Source organism: Aedes aegypti, chromosome 2 (genome assembly GCF_002204515.2).
Source record: "Aedes aegypti strain LVP_AGWG chromosome 2, AaegL5.0 Primary Assembly, whole genome shotgun sequence".
NCBI lineage: Eukaryota > Metazoa > Arthropoda > Insecta > Diptera > Culicidae > Aedes > Aedes aegypti.
In genome coordinates, this window is record NC_035108.1 from 204,194,126 (window position 1) to 204,217,884 (window position 23,759).

The 23,759-nt window shown below is 38.5% G+C and overlaps 1 protein-coding gene across 4 annotated transcripts; it reads right to left on the minus strand.

The window, feature by feature from the left end:
- Nucleotides 1–3,362: 3,362 nt before the first annotated feature.
- Nucleotides 3,363–20,519, minus strand: LOC5575925 (putative RNA-binding protein 15). 4 transcript variants are annotated; one of them, XM_001655866.2, is made up of 4 exons: nucleotides 20,395–20,519; nucleotides 19,040–19,375; nucleotides 17,017–18,760; nucleotides 3,363–5,594 (listed from the first exon to the last, which is right to left on the minus strand). In XM_001655866.2, the coding sequence occupies exons 2-3, from the start codon at nucleotides 19,316–19,318 to the stop codon at nucleotides 17,048–17,050; spliced, it is 1,992 nt and encodes a 663-aa protein (XP_001655916.2). In that variant the 5' UTR covers nucleotides 19,319–19,375; nucleotides 20,395–20,519; the 3' UTR covers nucleotides 3,363–5,594; nucleotides 17,017–17,047. The 4 variants fall into 4 exon arrangements, with proteins under 4 accessions (XP_001655916.2, XP_021699451.1, XP_021699450.1 ...); XM_021843759.1 differs by adding an exon at nucleotides 20,042–20,136 and having other exon boundaries at nucleotides 17,017–19,375; nucleotides 20,395–20,517; XM_021843758.1 differs by adding an exon at nucleotides 19,944–20,136 and having other exon boundaries at nucleotides 17,017–19,375; nucleotides 20,395–20,517.
- Between the last annotated feature and the right edge of the window lie 3,240 nt (nucleotides 20,520–23,759).

Consider the following 23,759-nt stretch of genomic DNA (forward strand, 5'->3'; position numbering starts at 1 on the left):
AAGTTCGATTTTTGACCAACTTGGATCGCATCTCAGCAGGCAACAGATCGGCTTGCTCTGACCGGGCGTGCTTCTCAGGCACAAACATCGATAGCGAAGGACCACTCCCCGCTTGTCTTGCTTCGCTCGAATCGAACTGACCGTCGATCGACCGAGTCAAGATGCCGTCCGAAACCAAAGCCTCACCGCTGCCGCCGCCAAGAAGAAGAAGAGGAAGCAGTCCACAGGAGAATAAGATGATTGTGGCCGCCATCGCCGCCCTAAACGAACGGAAGGGGCCTCTCTGCAGGTGATCGTAAAATACATCGGCGGAAACTACAACTGCGATGTCGGCAATATTGGCAAGAGTGAAGTGAAGTCCCGGAAAACTGTGGCTGTGGCTGACATCCGAGAATCATCAAACCTTATCAGGTCAAAATGTGTCCGTGTTACTCGAATTCAACAATTAAATCGGCCCTTTTCAGTGCCAGCAAATGTGTAATATTTCCTAATGTGTTTACCACATACTTGCTATAATCTCTTAATTCATCTCGTCATACAATATCTGATTTATTACGAGTAATCGACAATACGGCAATTTGAGGATGTTTCCGAGGACGCTGCTGTAGTGCCGTCGGGATGCAATAACAGCGTAATGCATATCTTGTACATCCCTTGCCAAAACATCAGTTTCATATAGCCTATTTCCCAGATCAGAAAGCGAAACGAAAAGCAGGAGCATCATCTGCTATTCTAAGGGTATAATATATTATATATAATATATATTATAATCAGCGCTGTAAAACGGTGTACAGAGTCTGTTCAGGCACACCAGAAAAATGCTACCGCATCGGTGGTTCATTTTATGCGATTGCGTTCTTGCTTTCTTTGCTCACGATCGCCCGAACACATATACTGTAAAGGGCATCGCATCACTTTTTTTTGACATGCAATCACGCGTCCGATTCCCTGTGATATTTCTACAATAACGCCACATATCGGTCAATTTACTCAATACTGTCGTACATTAGTTTGTAATCTATCTATTATAATCATAATCCATCCAATTATTCACGCTCTTTTTACATTTTTGTTTTGTTCTGGTTCTCCGATGCAAGAATCTGTGAACAAATCGATCGCTGTTGGTTCGTGAGCGTGTGAGCGTGGATCCTGCTTAATATTGGTTCATTTTGCGTAAACGGCATGATTCTTTCCACCACTGATTATAATATATATTATGGTATGCTTCCTTCGTTGAATTCGGTTTCATTCTATTTTTGCTTTCGAGCTGATAAAAACTCTAGAACATCAAGCTGCTGCAAATCCAGCGTCCGGATTGTGAAATCGCTCAAGATTTCTAAATTAACTTTCGCCTCAAGAATTGGCCCTGAAGGAATCGGTGCGCTAACGCAAGATTTGTACGAGATGGCTGAAGAAAATCGTCTAAAAAAATCGTCTTGTTGAAGCACCCACCGTCATCGCCACCGCAAACCTTATCGGGCGAGGAGGATTTCAACCAGTGCGCTCTCGAAATGTGTCCGTGTTACTCGAATTCAACAATTCAATCGGACCTTTTCTGGGCCAACAAATGTGTACCGTCAAGTCACCAGTCACCGTGCGGCCTCCATTCACCGTGCACATATACTAATTCCTACAGAATATTCATACAATTTTATTTTAACAAATTATTCATTGGTCAGCAAAATAAGATAAAATTAATGAAATGAAGTAGTTTTTGTCACAAAGCATTTTGAAAAACCTAGTTTATGTAGTCAAAATCATGTAAATTTTGTTGGATAATGATATTTTTCAACACTCTTAGTAGAAACGCCAAAAAATCACATTTTTCATTTTAACGATAGAGTATGAAGTTTTTCAAAATTTCAACATGTTTTCACTGTGGATACTAGAAGAAAGCTAGAAAGCTTGCAATTTATGACAATCGACTTAAATTCAAATGCAGCAAATCACATGGCGTAGTTAACGTCATGCGGTCGTGTCTTGTACACAACCCTCACTGATTTTCTAAAGTATTTTACTTTGAAATCCGAAGCTCTGAAAAAGCTAATTGAATGCTCACAATCACAGCACCTATCATTTATCATCAAACATGCTATCATCTGCAAGAAGCTACTGCGCCACTGTTGTTAGAGTCTGACCCAGAATTGATCGAAGTTGTGTCCATAATATTCCTACGTCAACCCCGCGGTAATGTAACAGACATTACCCACCCCAATTTTTTTTGAAGGTAGGACTCTTTTACAGATGATGCCCTCCAAATTTAAGACACTTGCAATAATTCAACCTATTTTTTTCAGTGATTATCCCCGAAATTTATCCACAGATTCCATAGGAAGTACTCCATTTTTGTTTTCAACTTTCTAAAGAAAGTCCTAAATCCTCCTGGAATTCATCTTGTGGTTCTTCCGTCGATTTCCCTAGAATTTTCTTACTATTTCCGTTAGGGACATCTTCGAGAATTGATCCACTAATTTCCCAGGTGATTCCTCATAAGATTCCTTAGCACCAGGTGAAATCGCTCAAAACAATAGTAGTATCAATTTAAATTTCTGCCGTATCTTCTAAAATATTTCCTTACTCAACGTTTTAACAATTTCCCGGCAATCTTCAAATATATAAATGAGACAGTTCCCTATCCAAATTTCATTCCGATTGTTCATACGGAAGCAAAGATACGGCATGCAAAAGTTGAGCATTTTGTATGAAAATCGGCATTAAATGTCATTCACTACTATTATTCTGAACACAACTGTAGATTTTTGGACCAAGATTCACTACAAACAGAAAATGGAAAATAGCGACTTCAGGTCATTTTGGACGAGAAAAAGGTTTTAGAATTCCATTAAAAATAGAGAATTTTAAGAGACTTGCATTGCAGTTCCTAAAAAAAGACATGCTACTAGCCCTGGGAACAGTACATTTTGGGAAATGAGATTTTAGGGATAATAATTTTGGGGATTCATTCAATCTATCTACCACCATCTACCATATATTTGACATGATTGATAAATGTTTGTTTTCGGTGTAGTATTATCAAATTGAGCATCTATCAGATCTAACAGATTTTTATTTTATTACAATTTTTTACGTGACCTTGAGTACAAATCATTGGGTTGTTCGGATTGAAATAAACATCAATACAGTTTTAGTACCATATGTATTGGAAAAAAATGCTGTCAACTCGCACTGTTTTGCACTTTTGATGAAAAAAAGAGTTTTGTATTTATATAAGTCATTTAAATAATAAGAAAAAAAAACTTAATCGTTCACTAAAATACTCTTATTACGCTTGTATCACCCGCACTCGTCAACCAGGACACGAATTTCTCACACTTCACCATCAAGAAAACAACTTCAACCTGTACGATGCACACTATGTTTATTTATTTGAATAGCTAGTACAATCATCTTTTGTTGAACAATTATTTGCAATCTGCATTTTCGTTTATCGAAACATGAACGCTCTGAAACTTTGCTTTATATCTGAACCACGTAAGTTTGTGTTATTGGTAATTTTGCTCGAATTTCACTCTCACAACTTTCAACTTCTTTCCATCTTGAGAAAACTATAACATAACCGAACTCAACATAATAAAATCTCTTCCATTATTTCCATATACTAAAACTGCAGATCTCACTCATAATTACTGGTGGCCAAACATGTTGCATTCACTTTCCATGTGTGATGCTGCGCTTTACAATACAAAGTAACATTTGTAAAACCAATTTTAAAATCAGAATTTTAACAACAAATGCTACATTCTATTCTCAGCGCATGAAGGGGAATCAAAGTTCAGCAGTCTCAGTGTTGCTATAAAACACTGTTGCAAACACTGACTTAAAATTTCTGAACAATCACCATACTGAACCCACTTTGCTTTTCGTACACTTTCCTCACAAAACAGGAAGCTCGCAATTGAATTTTTGGCACACATCACTGGAAGGGGAATCATAGAAGAAATGAGATTTTATTTTCAATGCACTGAAACACGTTTGCCCAAGAAGAAATTCCTTGAAATGGTCACAGAATCACCATGCACTTTAGTAGAGAAGGGAATAGTAGATAAGAATCGTCACAATATGCACATGACCTGATTCACAAACATTCAAAGTTTGTAAACAGATCAAATTCACCATTGGCGCACAAACACAAAATTTTCAAGCCACGTTCACAACCAGGCACTGGACATATATCCTTCAAAAACTGGCAAACACTAACCCATGTTAACGAAAGTAGCTCAGGATGTTGAGCTAAATTATTTGAGTCTTTGCAGAGATCCACCAGCATGAAACACCACTTACTACACAAACCACCGTCAAAAGCTAGGCTGAAGTATGAAAGATTACACAAAACTTGCTTCATCATTAGCAGCATAAATTAGATGTACAAAACCGAACCGAAACTTTATCACAAATCTGAACTAAAACGTCAAATTACCATTCACTGAGTAAATCTCAAGTTTTTTTTTGAACGCACTGATTTTCAACTATTAATGTTTGCATTTTCAATGTGAAGATAAACACGTGATACTTTTGCTTCGAGTTCTTCGATTACTAGTAATTACTTGATTTCACAAAACAGAGTGGTTTATTGCAAAAGTCTAATATGGGTTTACAATGCTCTAAATTTTCATACAATCATCGTTTTATTTAAAGCAATTTCTGTCACTTTTTCTGTTTTTTAGATTGGTTCCGTACATATTAATAAATAGTAGCTTCCAAAGTCACATTTTCTTCTCTAAAACATTAAAACAGATGCTTTTCTCTTTTCTCTTCGATCATTTGCAATGTTATTACCATACCAAATTAAGCACATTAATCTCTTTCTCGCGTTCGTTATGGGAAACCGGAAATAAAGGTGTCTTCCCCGACCCCAGAAATAGTAATAAATTAATAGTTAAAACAAAGCAAAGAAGAATGCTTTATGTGACAAAATATCGCAATGTATGTGAACTAATTATACATTTTGCAGCAGACCAGGGTCTTCTGGGGAAGATGCCTTCTTCTTCTCGGGTGGAAGTGAATTACAGAGTCATATCTTAAAGCATACATCTTCATCTGTGTACTAAAAACCGTCGAACAACCGTTAGATGTTACACTTCCACTTGATCATCGCCTGATGCACATAATCTCCACTCCACTCCACTCCGGTTCGGTTCGGTGTCTCGAATTGCGCGCGCACGTCATCATTTTCTGCAGTTTCCAACTCTATATCCACCAACTTCTTTCATCCACTCACACTGCGATCCGATATCATTTCGCACTATCATCATCATCATCATCATAGTCGTCATCACCATCATCATCATCATCATCACTACTTCCGTCGTTCGTTACACACGGGTCTCTTAAACGGACACATTTCGGATTCAAATTGCGGTACCACCATCAACTCTTCCGTCTTCTCACTCGAAATTGGTTTCTTTCTTTCGTTTGCGATCCGGAGAGATGGTGTAATTGTTGTGGGGAGAAGCGCTTCTGATGGTATCGAATGATGAGTGTGTTTTAATGATGATTGATTGATTGGGTCTTGCGCGCGTTTGTTCGTTGGTTGGGTTATGTGAACAGTTTAGCTTAAGAATAATTATATTCACCTGCAATGGATGGATTGGGACCCGTTAGTTCTGAAATATCCATATATACGTTTCTCAGCAAAAATGAGAACAGAGATAATGCGCTCAAAACAGACCACTACAAACACCACTGCTAACAGTTACTGGGGATGATCGCCTTTGGTAAAGGTGCCCAGTTCTAAGCATGCACCAGTCGGGTAGAAAGTAGGTGGGAAAGTGAAATAAAGAGCCGGGTAAGGTAAATGGTAACCGTTAAAAGTCTGAAAGCAAAACTAGGTTTTTGGTCATGCAGCTGCAGAAAAAGAAAGAAGCGAAAAACTGAACTGATTTTTCTAGATGATGATTTTCGTTGCAGGAACCACTTTGTACAGTAATGTGGAGCGAAGAAAGATGAGCACCCTAAGGATAAATCGATGTTTTCTGGAAATGATTAATATTTTTACTTCCAAGCACGTGAATCCGTTTATGTTTTCTATCATTTATATTCTTTTTTGTGCATTACAAAAACATCTTCTAAACAATTTCATACAAAATTGGCCAAAAGTAAGTCACATTTGGGTGCCTATTGGACGATTGCCAGAGTCGTGTCGAGCGAACGACTTTAGTCTAGTCGTTTTGATCGACTAGAAAAAAAAACACTCTTTTTTAACTACCTATCAATCATAAAAAATGACACTTATTTACAATGGCTCCGCGGATCCCCTAAGAAGTCGTCACGGACCCCTAGGGGTCCGCGGACCACCGGTTGGGAAACCCTGGCCTAAAGAGCTGTGTAAGGATATGTGAGCCAATATAGGCCACCTCTGAATTGAGCTTCAAAAACAGATGTTGATGCTGATTATTTTAGAACCTCATGTAGGATGCTGCAACTAGCCACCACCGTGAAAACCGTGTGAATTATATTTCCGTGTGAATTATATTTCCGTGTGTTTATATTTCATATATTTACAAAATTATGAAAAGCTTATGTTACTATGAAAATTTGTTTAAGTTTTTGGATGTAAAAATAAGCTTTTTATAAAGTTGTCTATTTTATTGTGTTTTTGTTCACAGCAGTTTGTTCTTCTACTATCGATGGGCATCTGTACACAAAATTGTTAGGATTCTGGAATAAATTTTCATTTAAAACAGAACCTATATAACATATAAAACATGCAGGAACGGGACAATATGATCATAGCCGGTTGAAACGTTCTCAATTTTGTTTAACACTTCTTTAGTATTGTACCCATGCTGTGCTTCCCGGGGCAACGGCGCAGTTGACCTTGTGTTACTTCAAGAGATTGTGCTGCTCAGTCCGAGAACAAGGATGAACTTGTGATTAGAATACTAAATCTACCTTTTCTTATCGATAATTTCATGCCTCCTTCATTCTAAGCAGGTAAGTCCCACTCGGGTTCAGATTGGGTATCACTTCTAGTACTGCATTTTGGTCTCTTGGTACTACAAACCCAGGTTTGACAAATCACAGCACACTATTCACGGCATTCTAGATTTTGCTCTATTACCTTATGTGTCATAAAATTTTGGACACCTGCAATGGATATGAAGGTCTTAATTTCGTCTTTGTTCTAAGCGAACCACTTCATCTAGCCTATATAAAGCTTTTGAAATGTATACAGTAAACCTATAGCATGCAAAGGGAGCTTCAGCAGTTCTTAGCAGAAGGTTCAGGAAGGAGAATATGTGGGACCCTGCCTCAATAAACAATGGTAGGCACCAGTAGCCGCTCATGTTCCAGTAGCCCGCTCAAGAACTTAAAAAGTAAGGTTACTTGAGGAAATACCTCACAGTATGCTTTAATACGTCGATTAGAAATGGCTAGCGACTGAAGTTCACATATTAACTTTGTTTAAACTTACGTTTTTTTTTTTCAGTGTGAGCGGGGTACTGGAACATGAGCGGGTACTGATGCACTGATGGTACTTGGTTTTCCTTCGATCAGTTGTAGATTTATTTATGACAAAAGTCAATCCAAACCACGAACAGCTATAACTGGTTTGCTTCTATCGAAGAATCATTGTCAGATCAAACAAATACGGTTTGATCAGAAAACTCTGGATCAGAAATAACAGAAAGCAATAGAAGTTCGACGACAATCAACTGGGATCTCTGTAGTTTGTATCTAACGAATAAGAATCAGTATAACAGTGAACAGTTTTACGACTGTTTCGAAACTGGAAAAGCATCTAATAATTGATCGATAATGGGTTCACCTTATCATCTAATCATCGATGGTTATCTAACAGGGATATGACTTGGTGGAATGATAAGCAATAAGTATTGAGGAATACATCCACACGGTTGTTCAATAGAGCAAAGATCACTTCTTGTTGGGTTGAATACAAAAATACCCTAACATAATACAACAGAGAACTACAGCAGACAAACGGACTGGAGATGAGTGTGTAAAAGTATCAACGACGCTCCTACAGCTGTAAACCTTCACAGAATCCTGTCCAAAGACCATGAGAATTGTCTAGGTGATTTTTAAAAAGAATACGGCAGTTTTACTTCTGACTCTTCTGAAACATTGATTGCTTGAGCACTCCTATCTCAGAATTAATCCCATATTAGGATGAAGAACAGATCTTAAATCAGTGGCTCCAAACCTTTTAGAAGTTGCGACCCTCTTTGAAGGTTTTCACAGTGCTGTCAAAGGCATGAGACGTGAATTTGACAATTTAATATTGCGAATATCTTTCATCCCTGTGGAAGAAGTCAAAGGATTTTTTTTTGGTGACCATTTCTTGATTGGGGCTGTCCATTAATTACGTAAGACAATTTTAGCGGTTTTTCAACCCCCCCCCCCCCCTCCCCCCATGGTAATATTTTTTGTATGAAAACCAAAAATAATTTGTATGGCGCGTAAGAAATCTTCAAAGCCAGCCTCCCCCCCCCCCCCCCCCCTATAAACCCTTACGTAATTAATGGACCACCCCATTACAGCGGGGATTCGCTGGTTAAAACACGACTGCCTTCCATCTAGCGAATCCGACCCGTTAGTTGGAACGACTGACAGCTGGTGAAAATGCTCCATACTCACGCATATTCTTCTTCTTGGCATTAACGTCCCCACTGGGACAGAGCCGGCTACTCAGCATAGTGTTCTAAGAGCACTTCCACAGTTATTGACTGCCACAGTTATTATTAACTTTCTTTGCCTTAGTTGCCTTCGCATTCGCATATCGTGTGGCAGGTACGATGATACTCTATGCAGGCTTGGGAACTGTGATCACAATGGACCGATGCACGAGTTCACTATTTGACGTTTTAGCAGTGTCGTGTTATTTACGTGTCCATGGTAACTAGTGAATTCGGCACCGCTTAAACATCAAATTAGTGAACTCGTGCATCTGTCCGTTTGCCACAGTTCATCGATTCTGCCAGTCAACCAAAACACAAAGCAGCAGCAGCATCAATGATCCAATGCACGCGTTCATTAATTTGACGTTTGAGCGGTGCTGAATTCATTCGTTGCCAAGGTCACGTAAATAACACGGCATCGCTCAAACGTCAGATAGTGAACCCGTGCATACACACCAAATTTTTATTGCTGTAAATCAGCAAATTTTTGCTGATTTTTTTGTGCTGTACATTCAGCAATCGATCCAGCAAAATAAAATTTGCTGAACTGATCAGCAATGCAAATTCTCATCCAAATGACAGCTGGGTTACTGACCATTCAGCAAAGCGAATTCCAATTTGCTGATTAATCAGCACTAGGTTATTTGTTATTCTCGTGGAATTTCTTGCTGATTACCAGAAATTTAAGATCGCCAGCACCCGGTAGATGAAAAATTATAGGTCATATTTGTAAAAGTTGTCATAGAAAGCAGTATAAAATGCAAATGCGTTGTATGTGATAAACATTTATTTATAAATAAACGCAATTTTCTGCGCTCTGGGGGAAAATGGACACCGTCTACCGTAACGGTAATGTTGCCACCTAGAAGTAAACATTTTGATATTTATTGAACCATCAACATCATAGGGAATGTTTAGTACTTACCAAATACGATATTACAAAAAATATACATAAATACATGAATGTTCGGGTAAACATTTGTTTTAACTCCATGCTGATATTGTGAATAAGACGAGTAAGAGAAATTGTTTCTTTTTTTAAATTTTTCGGTTGACAGATAAAACAGTTTGCTGATACGAATTCAGCAATAATGTTTGCTGGTTTACAGCAAAATTTCAAATGGATTGCTGGTTATCAATCATGTGTCATATAAATTACTGAAAATCAGCAAAACTGATGGTGATGACAAGTATCCAGCAAGTTAGATTGCTGAATTCCAGTAAACAATTTCAGAAATGCTGTATATCAGTAAAATAGTGTATTGCTGGATTGGTTTCAGCAAACGAAATTGCTGGAAGATTGATCGAAAATTTGGTGTGTAGGTCCATACCATCAGGTGTTGCGCTGCCAACGGTTCACATTCTGCTTGACTGTTTTTGTCTCTCCACTATGGCCGTTTTCGGGCAGCCATCTCGAGGTGAATGATTGAAAAAATGTTAAATAATTCAATCGCTAATATTTCGCTTGTGTTTTCAACTAATTGAAATCTATTAGCTCTAACAGCAAGAGCACAATTATTCCGTTGCGATACATATAAACAAGTTCAATTTCATGCTGCCTTTTTTATCGAGCAAAAATGCAAAACCCCGAAAACCGGAAAAATCGTGTTACCACTGTGCTCGAGTCATTTCGCATTCGGGTTTGAAAAAACGTTGCGAAGAAGAAGATTACGCGGATACCAGGGCTGCCAGATGGTTTGATAGAAAACCTGTATCTACCAGGTGAGAAAATCTGTGTCCCATACAAAAAAATCTGTGTCCATACAAAAAGTGTTGAAAGAAAATCTGTGTTCCATACAAATTGAATCCGTGTCAGAATAAAAAAATCTGTGTAATACAGATAAATCTGTATATGTGGCAGCTCTGGCGGATACTAACCACTCGGCTCACTCACGCATCTGTAGAGCATATCGTCACGATTCGCACATATACATGTACATTTGCTCTATATATGGAGGCTTCAATGCGACAAATGCGATTGACATCTGCTTTTGACATTCGAGTGCTTTTTATTTAGAATATTTTCCAACCAACGAACATCCAGCCCCAGCCATCCAGTCATTCCATGTAGCGAAGCTCCAACGAGCAAATCCCCCCACCTATCGGTTGGCCGGCCATATATGCTGATGCTATATAGTCACTCTGGCACTAAACCAAATAGCGCCTTTCATTTTTTCACTAGCACTGTCCCTTTTCTGTACCGTCAAACGGGGTGACTTGCAACACTTTTCAACTTCAATCAACCAAAACCATGATCCAAACGTCATCTAAAAATCTAAATTCCTAATAGAACTTTGAATGGCCCGCCCGCCTACAGAATGGGATGATAGAAGATTGAATCGAATTATTTTGTCATATCAAAACTCATCAAAAAGGTGAAATTTTTTAAATGTCCTTGTGCGGGGTGACTTGCAACACTCAATGCTTATTCAGTTTTTTCCAATAAAATGTAGATATTTTTTATTAGTCACACTTGTTAAGTATTGTTAATCATGTATTTAAAGCATTCGAACCAGTACAAAAGCATTTTGAATACCTTTTTGTAAGAAAATAATTGAGCTATTTTTGTATGGGAAAAAGAGGCGTTAAATCGTCAAGGTCCAATATCTTAACTGAAAATATTTTTAACGAGTGTTTGTAGTTGATTGATAAATTATTACTCTTTTAATTATAAAGTAGACCTAACACAAAAGTTTTTAGCTTTTATAAAACTCTAAATTGCTTAGAAATAAAGTGTTGCAAGTCACCCCGCATAGGTACATTTATATAAAAAATATTTTTATTTAAAAGTTGTTGCTACATTTTCGTAAAATAAAATTCGTCATATTATCACTTATTAGCTATAGAAACAACATGTAGATTATTACTTTTGTAAATTAAATGTATCTCATGTTTTCAGGTCACGATTTTGAACCTCCATCAAGTATCAGTTTTCAAGACATTTAAAAGAATTATGTTTATTGTATAAACATATTTATAATAACAGCTTTAATCGTGGCCCCTACCTGAATTGTGAGTCACACGTATTGAAGCACCGATTCAAAACAAATTTTCGTTTGCAATTTGTGTTTTATAGTGAAATTTAGTTGTAAATTACAATGTGTTGCAAGTCACCCCGCCGTTGCAAGTCACCCCGTTTGACGGTACGTTAAACATAATATTCGAAGTAGTGCGCTGCGCAGAGCATCTTAAGTTCAATACAGCGTATTACTCCCGACATTATGTTTGACGCACAGGATAGACAGCGATGGTAAAAACAAGGGGAAGGTGATTTTCGGTTCAGTGCCTAATGGACTAGGTATATTCCGCGTGGGAAAGCGCTATAAGCATATCATTTTTTCCAACATATTGATGTTCAACACTGGTTCTTCACACATCCTGAGGGGCACTTAAAATTTATTTGCTTGAAATCAAAGTAAACGGAAGGATGATTCAAAGAATCAACGGGTATCATCATAGGCAGGTACACCCAAAAGGGTCGTCTGTAATACACTGCAGATGATGTAACTTCTGCCAACAATTTATTCGTTGAAGGTATTTCCAGGAGTTGGATAAAAATTTCCTCTAGAATCTAGAATTTGAAAAATTTCTTCAGGTATCTGTAATAATATCACCAGAATCCGTGAAGTTCTCACCTAAAGATAGGTTAGGTGCTCATCAACTTCTAAGAGATGTTTTAAACTAGCAGCTTTGAAAAAAAAAATAAAATTTGGCCAGGAAGCTTTTGAGATATTTATCAAGAATATTTGCAGAAATTTTCTAAGTTTAAATAAAAAACCGTATAAAAATCCTGCTGGTAGATTCAAGAGAAATCCGCCAATGGTAGAAATATTGAACAATTTCAAACTTCTTCAATCTGCGAAACGTTTATCAAGAAACATTCAAGGAAGCTGGCAAAATTTGCCAAAGACTTGCCAAAAATCCTGCGGATACCTCTATATATGTATAGATATATCTTTTTTTCGCAGAGCTGCCCGTTCAACTCCAGGAAAAAACGGAATTTCAGTTTCCCTAGGTATAACTTTTTTCGTTTCTTTACGAAAAGACTTCCGGTTTGTTGCAGTTTTTTTCTATATAAATTGTGAAATTTCAAATCAATAATGAAAGCGCCATCAATGGTCCAAAATGTAGTTGGATTCGTTTTCCCATATATTTGGTATATTTTCTCCATACAAACTTAGTGCTCGTTTAGCCCTCCTTAGAATGGACGGTTTCCGCTCATATTTTCACTGGCAACATAAATTTTAGAGGTTACGATTTGATTTTTCTCATAAAATTGGGCCACTTTAAATGGACACGCTGATGAATAGAGGTTGGATGGTTTTGAAAGTTCCATAAGTCGATATTATTAGTCGAATATTCATTCATAAAACATGAGATTTTTGGAAAGCTGTTTCAAGGGACCATGAAAAAATAGTTCCATGAGTCGATATCAAGTCATGGGACATCTATACATTAAGGATTTTACTTGCACTGAACCAAGAAATATCATAAAAAGTATTAATAACGTCTCATACATTTAGAATAATGGCAATCTCATCAATGTTATACGTATCCATTGCAATTTATGTAGGAAGTACAGTTGTGTTCAGAACAATAGTAGTGAAAGGCGATTTTCATACAAAATGCTCAACTTTGGCATGCTGTAACTTTGTTTTCATATTCATATGAGCAATCGGTAGGTTTTGGCAGTTAACTACAAATATACTCAATTTTACTATCACAAAATTTGCAAATGTTCACACAAGGGGAAGACGGGGTAAGAGCGCCCGCCGGGGTAAGAGTTTGGCATGAAAATGGCGGTTTTCTTAACACTTCAGTCGTCGCGCTGTTGTATTTTGTACAACAGTGGTGGAAAAACCTCGCTTGGTGGTTCGAACGGTGGCAAACCTCGCGACGACAGAAGGGTTAAAAGTTTACCATGTACTTTTCATAAACACACGATTTTTGACATTCCGAACCATTTAGGGTGATATTTACATTAAATTTTTCATAACAAATATCAAAAACAAAGTTTCTGCTCGTCGATATTGAATTTGATCTAAATTTAACAGATGCTCACTTAAGCATTTCGGAAGGAATTTTGTTGTAAAAACATAACAAATTACCCGTTCATGCTTTAACAAAAATGTGAAATGTGCTTCAGTGAAATGAAATATGAATTGTAAATATTTAGCCTTGAAATAAAGCCATAGTTGTGAAAATTGCATAAGCGGGGTAAAACAACAGTGGTCGATGGGGTAAGACCGCCACCCCTAATTTATACCAAATAAAATGTCTGAACCATTTTGAAAGTTGTAACTACGTTGTATATTACTAATCGAGTGAAATGTAATCAATTTTGTTAAAAATACAAACCAAATACGCATATTTTTTTCCAAAATATGGGCGTTTCAAGGTGATGATAAGTATATATCTTTTTTTTAGTTAATTAACCCTAAAAATAGTTCAATATCCCCGTTAATTAATGTGGAATTCATAAAACATTATATTTTTTGGAAATCGCAGGGAACTGATATATTTTCTCAGAAAATTGTGTACAAAAATCGTGGTGGTCGCTTTTACCCCGTCGCTAAAAATAATCGTGATAAGACATCACTTTTTCAAGCATCAAGAAAAAAAATATTGTTTACAAATTCAACACCTTTGATATTTTTTATCATGCCTAAGGCTTCAAAATAAGACATGCTGCGTCGAAAAAGGATTTATTGATTCTTGATTTTGACATATGAATTAAATTGTTTAGGCGGGCGGTCTTACCGGTCCCCTACCGGCTAAAAAGTTAAGCACCAGGTGCATCGCTCAAAATAATAGTAGTTTTAATAATATAAATATTTGCTGTATTTTGAGTTTTTTTAATTTTTCCTTACTCATCGATTCAACCATTTCCACCCGAGCTATAAATGTATGAACAAGCCAATTTTTTACAAAATTGTTTCTGAACAAAAAATTATAAAAGAAAAACTACTATTATTTTTAGAATAATTATATGCTTAAGAATGTAGGAAATATCGTTTATATATAATATGAAAAGAAGAGGTCCTAGATGTGAGCCTTGAGGAACTCCTGATGTAACATGGATAGGATTAGATTTTTTACTATTATTGGTGGTAAGCTCCATCGAAGTTAATACGCCAATCGCGTATTATCCTCGATTTTACTATACGCGATCGGCGTATTAACTTCGATGGAGCTTACCACCATATATCTCACTATTTGTTGCCGATTTGTTAAATACGACTGTATCCAGTTCAAAGGTGATTTATCAAATCCTACTTTTTCTAACTTGAAGAGTAACATAGAGATGTCAATGCGGTTAAATGCTTTGCTGAAATCAGTATACAGAGCCTCTAAATAGTTACCGTTATCCATTGCATTCAAAGTATAATTGGTGAATTCTAGTAAATTTCTAGAAGTGGAACGGCCTTTTAAAAATCCATGTTGTGCATTTGTAATTCTGTTCTTTAATTGCCCAAACAATTTTCTATTAACAATGGATTCAAAGAGCTTTGAAATACAGGAAATTATAGCAATTCCACGATAATTACGAATATCAGTTTTCTTCCCTGATTTGTAAATAGGTGCTAAGAATGATTTCTTCCAGATTTTAGGAAATTTGCCGGATTTTAGTGACATATTGAACAGCCAAAACAAAGGATATGTTAATTCGACAGCAAGCTTCTTCATAAATACTGGAGGGATTTCATCAGGTCCTGCACTTTTTGTGGCATCCAATCCTGTCAAGCCTGATAAGATGTCTTGTATACTTATTTGGTGTACACTAATGTCATTTGCGGGAGCAGGGAAGATTGAAAAACAATTTAAGTCCCGATCCTCTTCTGAAAATGATTTATAGATTTCTTGGAAAAAGGTTGAAAAGAGGTGGCAAACTTCTTCCGGGTTGTTAGCGTCTTTATCGTCAAGTTGCATGTTTGATGGGAGGTTGTTTGATTTTAATTTTGTTTTAGTATAGTTAAGGGGACACGGGAGACCGTGTTATTTTCCCTATCTTTTGTCTCACTCTAACAATTATCATCAAAACTTTGCCGAAGCAAATCTCGAGTTTTAGTGAACCGATGAAGCTGAAAATTAAATCGATTGTGCACCACATATATAGAATATAGTGATAAATTTTTCACATCCATATATGGAGTGGTACTTGAGATCTGCTTCTTCAAATGGATAGGATGATTATAATGACGTCCCGTGCGGCCTTAAAGAAACTTCTTGGGCATGACTTTATATTGATCACAATTTTTCTATTACTCTTCAAGTGCAGAATTTGGGTCTACCCCGTTTGGCATAATGCCATATGGCATAATGATGTTGACATTATGCCAAACGACTGTATGCCAAACGACATTATGCCAAACGGGGTAGACCCGCAGAATTTATAGCAATGTTCAACTGTTTCATGTTTATTGGTTAATACGGTGATATATATTTGAACAAAAGCCATATAGAGTGCAGGGAGACGGACCTGATGTTGTGGGTAGAACACACGACCTTGGATCGAATCCCGAATTACGACTTCCTTCGGAAGGGAAGTAAAAATTCGTTGATCCCGAGATGAACGGCTAGTTAAAAATCGCGTTAATGATAGAAAAAAAAAATGTAGGGTGCAGAAACACTTGGACACTTCCATGATTTACTTTGGCATGGGGTTTTTTTCTGGGCCGAATCGTCTGAAACATTGCAATAAGAAGCGCTTCAGAACGACGCATATATCGTTGCCAAATATGAGCTCTGTAGCTTTCAAAAAAACACTACCAAGAACAGGATCCGGCTAACTATATTATCTGATAATGATGTGATTCGCAGATGTGAAAATTAGCCATGTTTTGAAGATGGCGTATTTGGTTTGTTTAATTTTAGCTGATTTCTTCAAAGACTAATTACAACCTGTTCAGTGTTAAGTTTAATATTTATACATGAAATAATCAAAAATAAATTCGTTATGTAAATTTAAAATGTACATGCCATATGACCATCACGCCAAACAATCATTCTGCCAAATGAGATACTCCCTATGCGAAGTAGATTACGAGAAAGAAGCAAAATCTTATTAGATATGCAACTACAAGGTAAGATGGAAGGGATGGGCCTGGGATTAGATGTTCTGTTCACAAATCAATAGCTATGATGCTGCCAACCGCGTTCAAAAAAAGGAGCTACACTAGCATTGATATCTAACTGATAAGCTTTCAAAACTAGTGTAACCGAGTAAGTAAACGTGGTTTATGGCTTAATCGAGGATGAAGAGACATTCCCTGGAATATGTGTTAGGTGTAAACCGCCAAGCAAAACTACGCATGCAACGCTAAATAATCGGAAGATAGTTTGAATCTCATCTTACCTTACTTACTAACGGTGCCCTCTTCATTCACTCAGGCGGTTCCTCCTCGGACCACCACGATAACCAGATGATCTTCCTTCAGCCCTTCCTCGGTCAGATTGTGACATGTGCGTTTCAACAATTCCGTTGAAAAATCGCACGGCGGGAATGAATACAGCACACCGGTTGCCTCCGTTTCCTTATTCAGCAAGGAAATGACGCCGGCTGCTTCCTTCTGCTTCAAATACGACACGAGATTACGGAGGGGACGTGTCTGAACGCTGGCGTCGTCGGAAGATGCGACGGATGATGTCGATCCCGGTAGACCAAGGAAGATAGCATGCGACGATGACGTAGATATACGTTTCTGCACATCCTCAAGCTTCGGTTGGTCGAGACGCAGTCGCTGGGTAATGCGAAGGTGATGTTTTCCTTCTTCGTCCTTCATCAAACTGTCCACTATATCGTTGTCACCGTCCGTCAGGTGCAACTTTGCAGGGAATAACGAGCTCTTCAGAATCAATGCACCTTGCCAGACGGTTGTAGATTTACGTGCAACTTCTGGTAAAGTTCTGGCATTCGATAGCATACCATTCCTACGAGTGGACGAATCCGAATCGGAATCAGCTGGACTGCGTCGCCGCGGCGAACGAGAACGAGATCTGTCGATTCCGGGTTCACGGGATCCTGAGCGACGACGTGAATCGTAGTCGCCATCAGCTCCCGATCGTCGCCATTCGTCTCCATCTCCATGGTGTGGTGGACCATCACGATGGAATCCTCCCCGGAAACCTCCACGTCCACGGAATCCTCCTCGACCTCCTCGGAAAGGTCTTCCCCCGTAGCCGTACGATGAATTTTCCTCATAGGAACCTTCCGGATATTCATAGTCAGGACCGCGACGATATTCACCACCTTCATCGAAACCTCCTCCACGCTTCGGGAAGGGTGGCGTTGTTCCGTTATCAGCGAAATCGATACGAATACGACGATCCGGAGCGCCCAATGGGAAGCCTCGCATTTCCTTCACAGCAGCCGTAGCGGCATCGATTGAATCATATAGGATAAATGCCTGAGTGTCCCCTTTGTTGTATTCGATCTTCTTGATGGCGCCAAAACGATCAAATTCACGTTCCAACTGAGTGACAGAAGTCCATGCACCAAGGCCTCCTACCCAGATTCTGGTTGTGGGCGTAGCTTTACCGTATCCTATCTTGCATTGGAACTTGCCTATGTACTGACCGGACAATTCAACCTTGGCGCGATGAGCCATATCCAAAGTTTGATAACGTACGAAGGCAAAAGCATTACCAGTTCCCGGTGGCGGACGTTTGATGTCAATGTCCTCAACGATCCCGTATTTGCCGAAAATACGACGCAATTCATCGTCGGAGATATTGATTTCCAAGTTACCGGCAAACAAAGTCCTAGTGGCCAAGGGATCATCTTCCGGTTGAACGTGATGTAGATAGTTGGGGAATTTGTCCTTCTTGGTGTCGTTCTTGTCGAAGGGAGCCCTTGGACGTGGAAGATACGGACGTGGCATATAGTGATGATGAGGAGGACCTGGATGCATGTGCGGTGGTCCATGATGATGCATAGGTGGTCCACGAGGCATGTATTCATGATGCATTGGTGGGCGGAAGTCCGGATGGTGCATACGACCAGGTGGCGGTCCGTATCCATCGTATGGGTGATGCTCTGGGCGGCGACGATCCGGCGGTGGAACTCCAGGAGAACGGGCATAATAGTGTCGGTCATAATCCTGCGGCGAGGAAGAACGTGGTCTACGATACGATTCTGATTTGGCCGATTCATAAACTGGCTCAACAAGTGCCGCTTTGTCGTACAAAGAAATTCGTGACTTGGCATGTTTCGCCTCTCGAGCATCTTCCGACGTGCGGAAGCAAACATATGCTACCCGTTCGTCCAAATCATGCGAAATGCGAATGCTAAAATCTCCAAATTTCTTGTACTCCCGATACAATGATTCTTTAATATATTCGTCAGATGCCTTGGGATGCAGAGCACTAACGCACAATACCTTGTACGAGTACCGTTCACTTCCACTTTCGCGCCCTCCACGAGAATACTCTTCGCGATGGGGAGAAGCATAACGGGTACTTCCGCCTCGTGGACTGGGGGATCTTGCTACGCGTCGTCTCATCCTGTCTGGGGTAACGCGTTCGTCCGAGCTTCCTTCGTAACGGCCAATGCTTCCGCGCCTCTTTGATCTTGCTGGGGAGTCGCGCGAGGCGCTACGTTTCATGTTACGTATCTTCACAGTAATACGATCTCTATCGCTTGACCGGTTGCTACTCATCGGCTGTCCTCATCAAATTTGGCCAGCTTTAGCTTGGTCTGCGCAAGTACCGATTACCTGTAAATATATTTATAACAAAATATGCCTGAGAAAACTCACCCCTTTCACCAATATTATGTTAATTTGCATTTGTATACCTAACAGTTTAATTTTGAAGACAAAATATACACTGTGACTCAATTATACATTCGCACACGACACTGTTTTCACATCGAGTTAGTAAAAAACAATCAAATAGTGATATATTGATATTAAAATACTGAGCTGTACATACGCAACTTGTCAATTTTAGACAAAATTTTAATATTTTTCCATTTTTACAAAGATGAAAGTAAATGAATACAGTTTATATGACCTTCATTGTTGCCGAAGTAGCTTTATATCAACTTGATATGAAAACAATGCTATGTACGAATATGAGTGTAAGAGGCGATCCATTAATTACGTAAGGGTTTATGGGGGGAGGGGGGGTCTGAGATTTCTTACTTGCCATACAATTTATTTTTCATTTTCATACAAAAAATCTTACCATGGGGGGAGGGGGGGTTGAAAACCCCCGAAAAATGTCTTACGTAATTAATGGACAGCCCCTAAGTCACTGTACTATCGGAAAAAGATTACTTAACTACAAATCTTTAGACCCCTTGTCAGCTCATAAACAGTGTTCACCAACACAACAAATTCGAGCACTTTGACACTTTCAACTCACGGCACTCAACTCACTTGTCACTGCACCACTCAATGAACTTTGAAAGATCTCACCAGGTAGCTTGCGAAGCGCCGGAAAATTGATCAAAAACAAAATGGCGACGCAACTTCTGTGCATATGGTAGCAGAAAAAATAGTCTTAAATATAAATTCGGCACTTTTTCCAGGAAATTTCAATATCTTAGCACTTTTGGCGCACAACTTTAGCATAACCATTTACTTGTACCACTTCTAATTCCACATAAACCACACAGTCATGAAATCTTGGTCAACGCCCAAGCCAATCGATCGAAGTGCGATTTCTTCACATTAACTACTCGAAATGGGGAAGCTTCACTTTGGTATAAGAAAAGAACACTTTTACTCACTTTTTACGATTCCACCGAACGGATTACCAATCAATTTTCTACGATATCCGACACTTTTCGAGGGAACTGGGCAGAGACTCGAAGCGCTTCGCACCGCCGATGAAAGTCAAATGACGTGATCGATAAACTCTCTTCTCCGTTCATCAATGAACAGAGCACTGCTGAGTGGTGGCGAGTGAGCTCCTCGCACCGTCATGTGGCGTCGTTTTGGTAGGAACCAACTCTCGCCCTCTGGTTTGTACCCAAGATTATCAACAGCAAACTGCGGGTAAGTAAAATCATTTACTATTTTACGAGATTACAACATGGCTGTCAACACGTTCTGTTCAAGCATCCTGTTAAAAATATCATTCATACAGACCACCGAACTAATTTTTGGATATCGGACTCTTGTATACATATAAAGAAGTTACCTTTTCAACTCGTTTTTCGTTCATAAAATAAACTACATATTTATATTAAATTAAGAATGAGAATTATAGTTCATTTAACAGTTTTAATATTTTAAATCGATACTAAAAACCATGAACGAAAGTTCTCTTTTTCACCATGATTTACTATGAAAGCTACTGAAACAATTCAAAAATGAATATTTGACAAACCCAGTTACGCTCTGTAAAACAGCGTTTCGTTGACAAACATTGAATAAAATAAAACAAATTGGCTTGTTTAGGGGTATCCTGTTTTTGACATATTCTGATTCTACGTTACAAACTGAGCCAGAATCCAAAGTTTAATAATTTTCCGTGCCCTGGAACTATTTTTAAAACACGTTTGAATTTAGTATGGAAATCGCGTTTGAATCACCCCTCGGCAAATTTTACTTCGGGACGAGCTGTCATTATGTAAATTGAAATGTCATTGAGTCGACGTAATGAAATCTTTTTCAATCATTTACTACACGCAAAAAAATTGTGCGGTAAAAACTACCATTTTAGGGGGTTAACTTAAGCGCTCGCACCGGAAATTTTCAGCAGACCAGAAATGCGCTTGATTTTACCATGTCTGTAGTCGGAATCAGATTGTTGTAAATTATTTCTGTCAAATGTACCAGTAATGCGGTGGGGTGTACCGTAAACATAGTAAATTGGTCTGAATTTCCATGGTAGTTTCAAGAATGGGCGTAGTCAGCTAAAATAGTTATTTTTACCACAGAATTTTTTCCCGTGTATATCAAAATTAAGATATATCAATATATTGAAGCGCAATAAAATCGTGTTACACTTAGAAAAATGTGCTCTTTCGATCAAGCTACGAAGAACTGTGAATTTTTCATCACTAAACAACCCAATTAAAACTTATAATAGAAAAGAATTATATGTAAAAAAAAAACAAGGAACGAAAAATTTCGGATCAGACGAAATAAGAGTACACACTTAAATTATTTCACCGACCTCAGTAAAATTTTTCGCCGAGAAACCAACAGCTGAGAGCTCGGTAAATTTGAACGCCGAATCTCGGTACTTATTTTACCGAGATTTCGGCAATCCGAATTTTTTGCCGAGATCTCGGCGAACGTTACCGAAATTCGGTAAACGTTTACCGAGATCTCGGTAAGAGTTTTACCGAGAATCGTCAAATTATTACCGAGATATCAGCTGTTGGGTTCTCGGCGAAACCGTTTAAGTGTGTAGAGTAGGGGAGTAATGTTGAGAATGAGCATGCCGAAGTGTTACAATAATTTGAACATAGAAGGCCTTGCTTATTGACTGTTTAACGATAAACTTGCGACGATCGATGCGCCACCATATTTCATATAACGGAGGTTATTAGAACTAACTTGGAGGTGATGTTTTGGAGGTTATTTGGCAATTTGGAGGTTAAAATCACCTCCAAACACTAGCGATTTTGCGGTGGGATGTTGACGTTTGATCACGAATTCATTAATGTCAAGACAAAGTAAAAGAAAATCAGTCTTTCAATGAAAGTTAAACAACGAAGACGCAAAATGCAGATCAAAATGGCTCACCAGGAGATGCTCCGATCACAACAATGGTATTTCTTAGTATTCAGCTGTATTTAGTATTAAGTATTTATTTCATTTAAACTTAACGTAAGCCTGTCGGTTATAGCATTTTTCAGGTCAAGGAAACGTTGAGTTTTCTTTGCCAATAGACCATTTTTGCATTCGTATCGCGTGACAAGTACGGAGATACTCTGCTCTGGGAAGTCGAGAAACCTAATGGACCGTGGAACATTACCCGCATAAATGAACACCGTAATAGAACTGTATAAAATATGGTTTACATTCCTTCCCCAACCGTACTGGCTATGGTTTAATGAACTATAAGACGACCATACTGGGGTAAAGTTTCAACTGTAATAGATGCAGTTTTCGGACTCTTGATCATGGGTTGTTAAGAATGTTTACCATTACAAATAAGCACGTTTTACATTGAAATTTTGATCACCGACAGTATTACAAAAAATACCATCTATGGTTCGTGCACAGACAAACAGACGTCACACTCTCATCATTATCCATCGACCACCCTTTTAACTGTCAATTCAAAAATATGGTAGGTGGCCAATCCGCCACCGGCAGCGCTCGCATAGTTTTTCTTCGTGTTTGACGTTTACACCAAAGACAAATTAAAGACCTCGATGTCCCTTGCAGTTGCCCAAAATTTTATGGCTCATGAGGTAATCTAGAATGCCGTGAAAAGTGTACTGCGATCTGTCAAACTTGGGTACCTTTTGTACCACCGAGGGACCAAATGCAGTACTAGAAGTGGTACACAATCTGAGCCCGAGTGTGACGGACCTGCTTCCACAGTTATTAACTGAGAGCTTACTATGCCAATAACTATTTTTGCATGTGTATATCGTGTGGCAGGTACGATGATACTCTATGACCTGGGAGTCGAGAAAATTTCCAACCCGAAAAGATCCTCGACCGGTGGGACATTTCAGATAATCGCATTACGTGGATTTATCTTGCAGAGCACAATACTTTAATCTGGTGAAAATCACTGAGCAGTGCAGTAAATTTGACTATGTCCATAGTGGCATCCCCTACAAAGCATTGTATTTCAATCCGTGACACCCACCGTACAACACAGTGCACTGATAGAAAAAACATAGTAACGGCAACCATATCGAGGGTGTATTTAAAAATATTGTACCACTTGATTTCAACGGAACATGGAAAATTATTGGTAAAACTATACCATTGTGGATTTTACTATGTTTTGACAGCATACGTTAGCATAGTAAGATTTACCATGTCTATGTTCATGATGAGCATAGGGGTATGGTAAAATTGCCTACACAGTTGTTGCAGTCCTATGGTATGATATTTGAGTAAACATTGTCATTAATATGAAAAGAAAACAACGATCTGGATGGTTTAGTTATTTTACTTC

Excerpts from the sequence above, each read along its gene's own strand:
- LOC5575925 (XM_021843757.1), bottom strand. The coding sequence starts at position 19,318 with ATGAGTAGCAACCGGTCAAGCGATAGAGATCGTATTACTGTGAAGATA.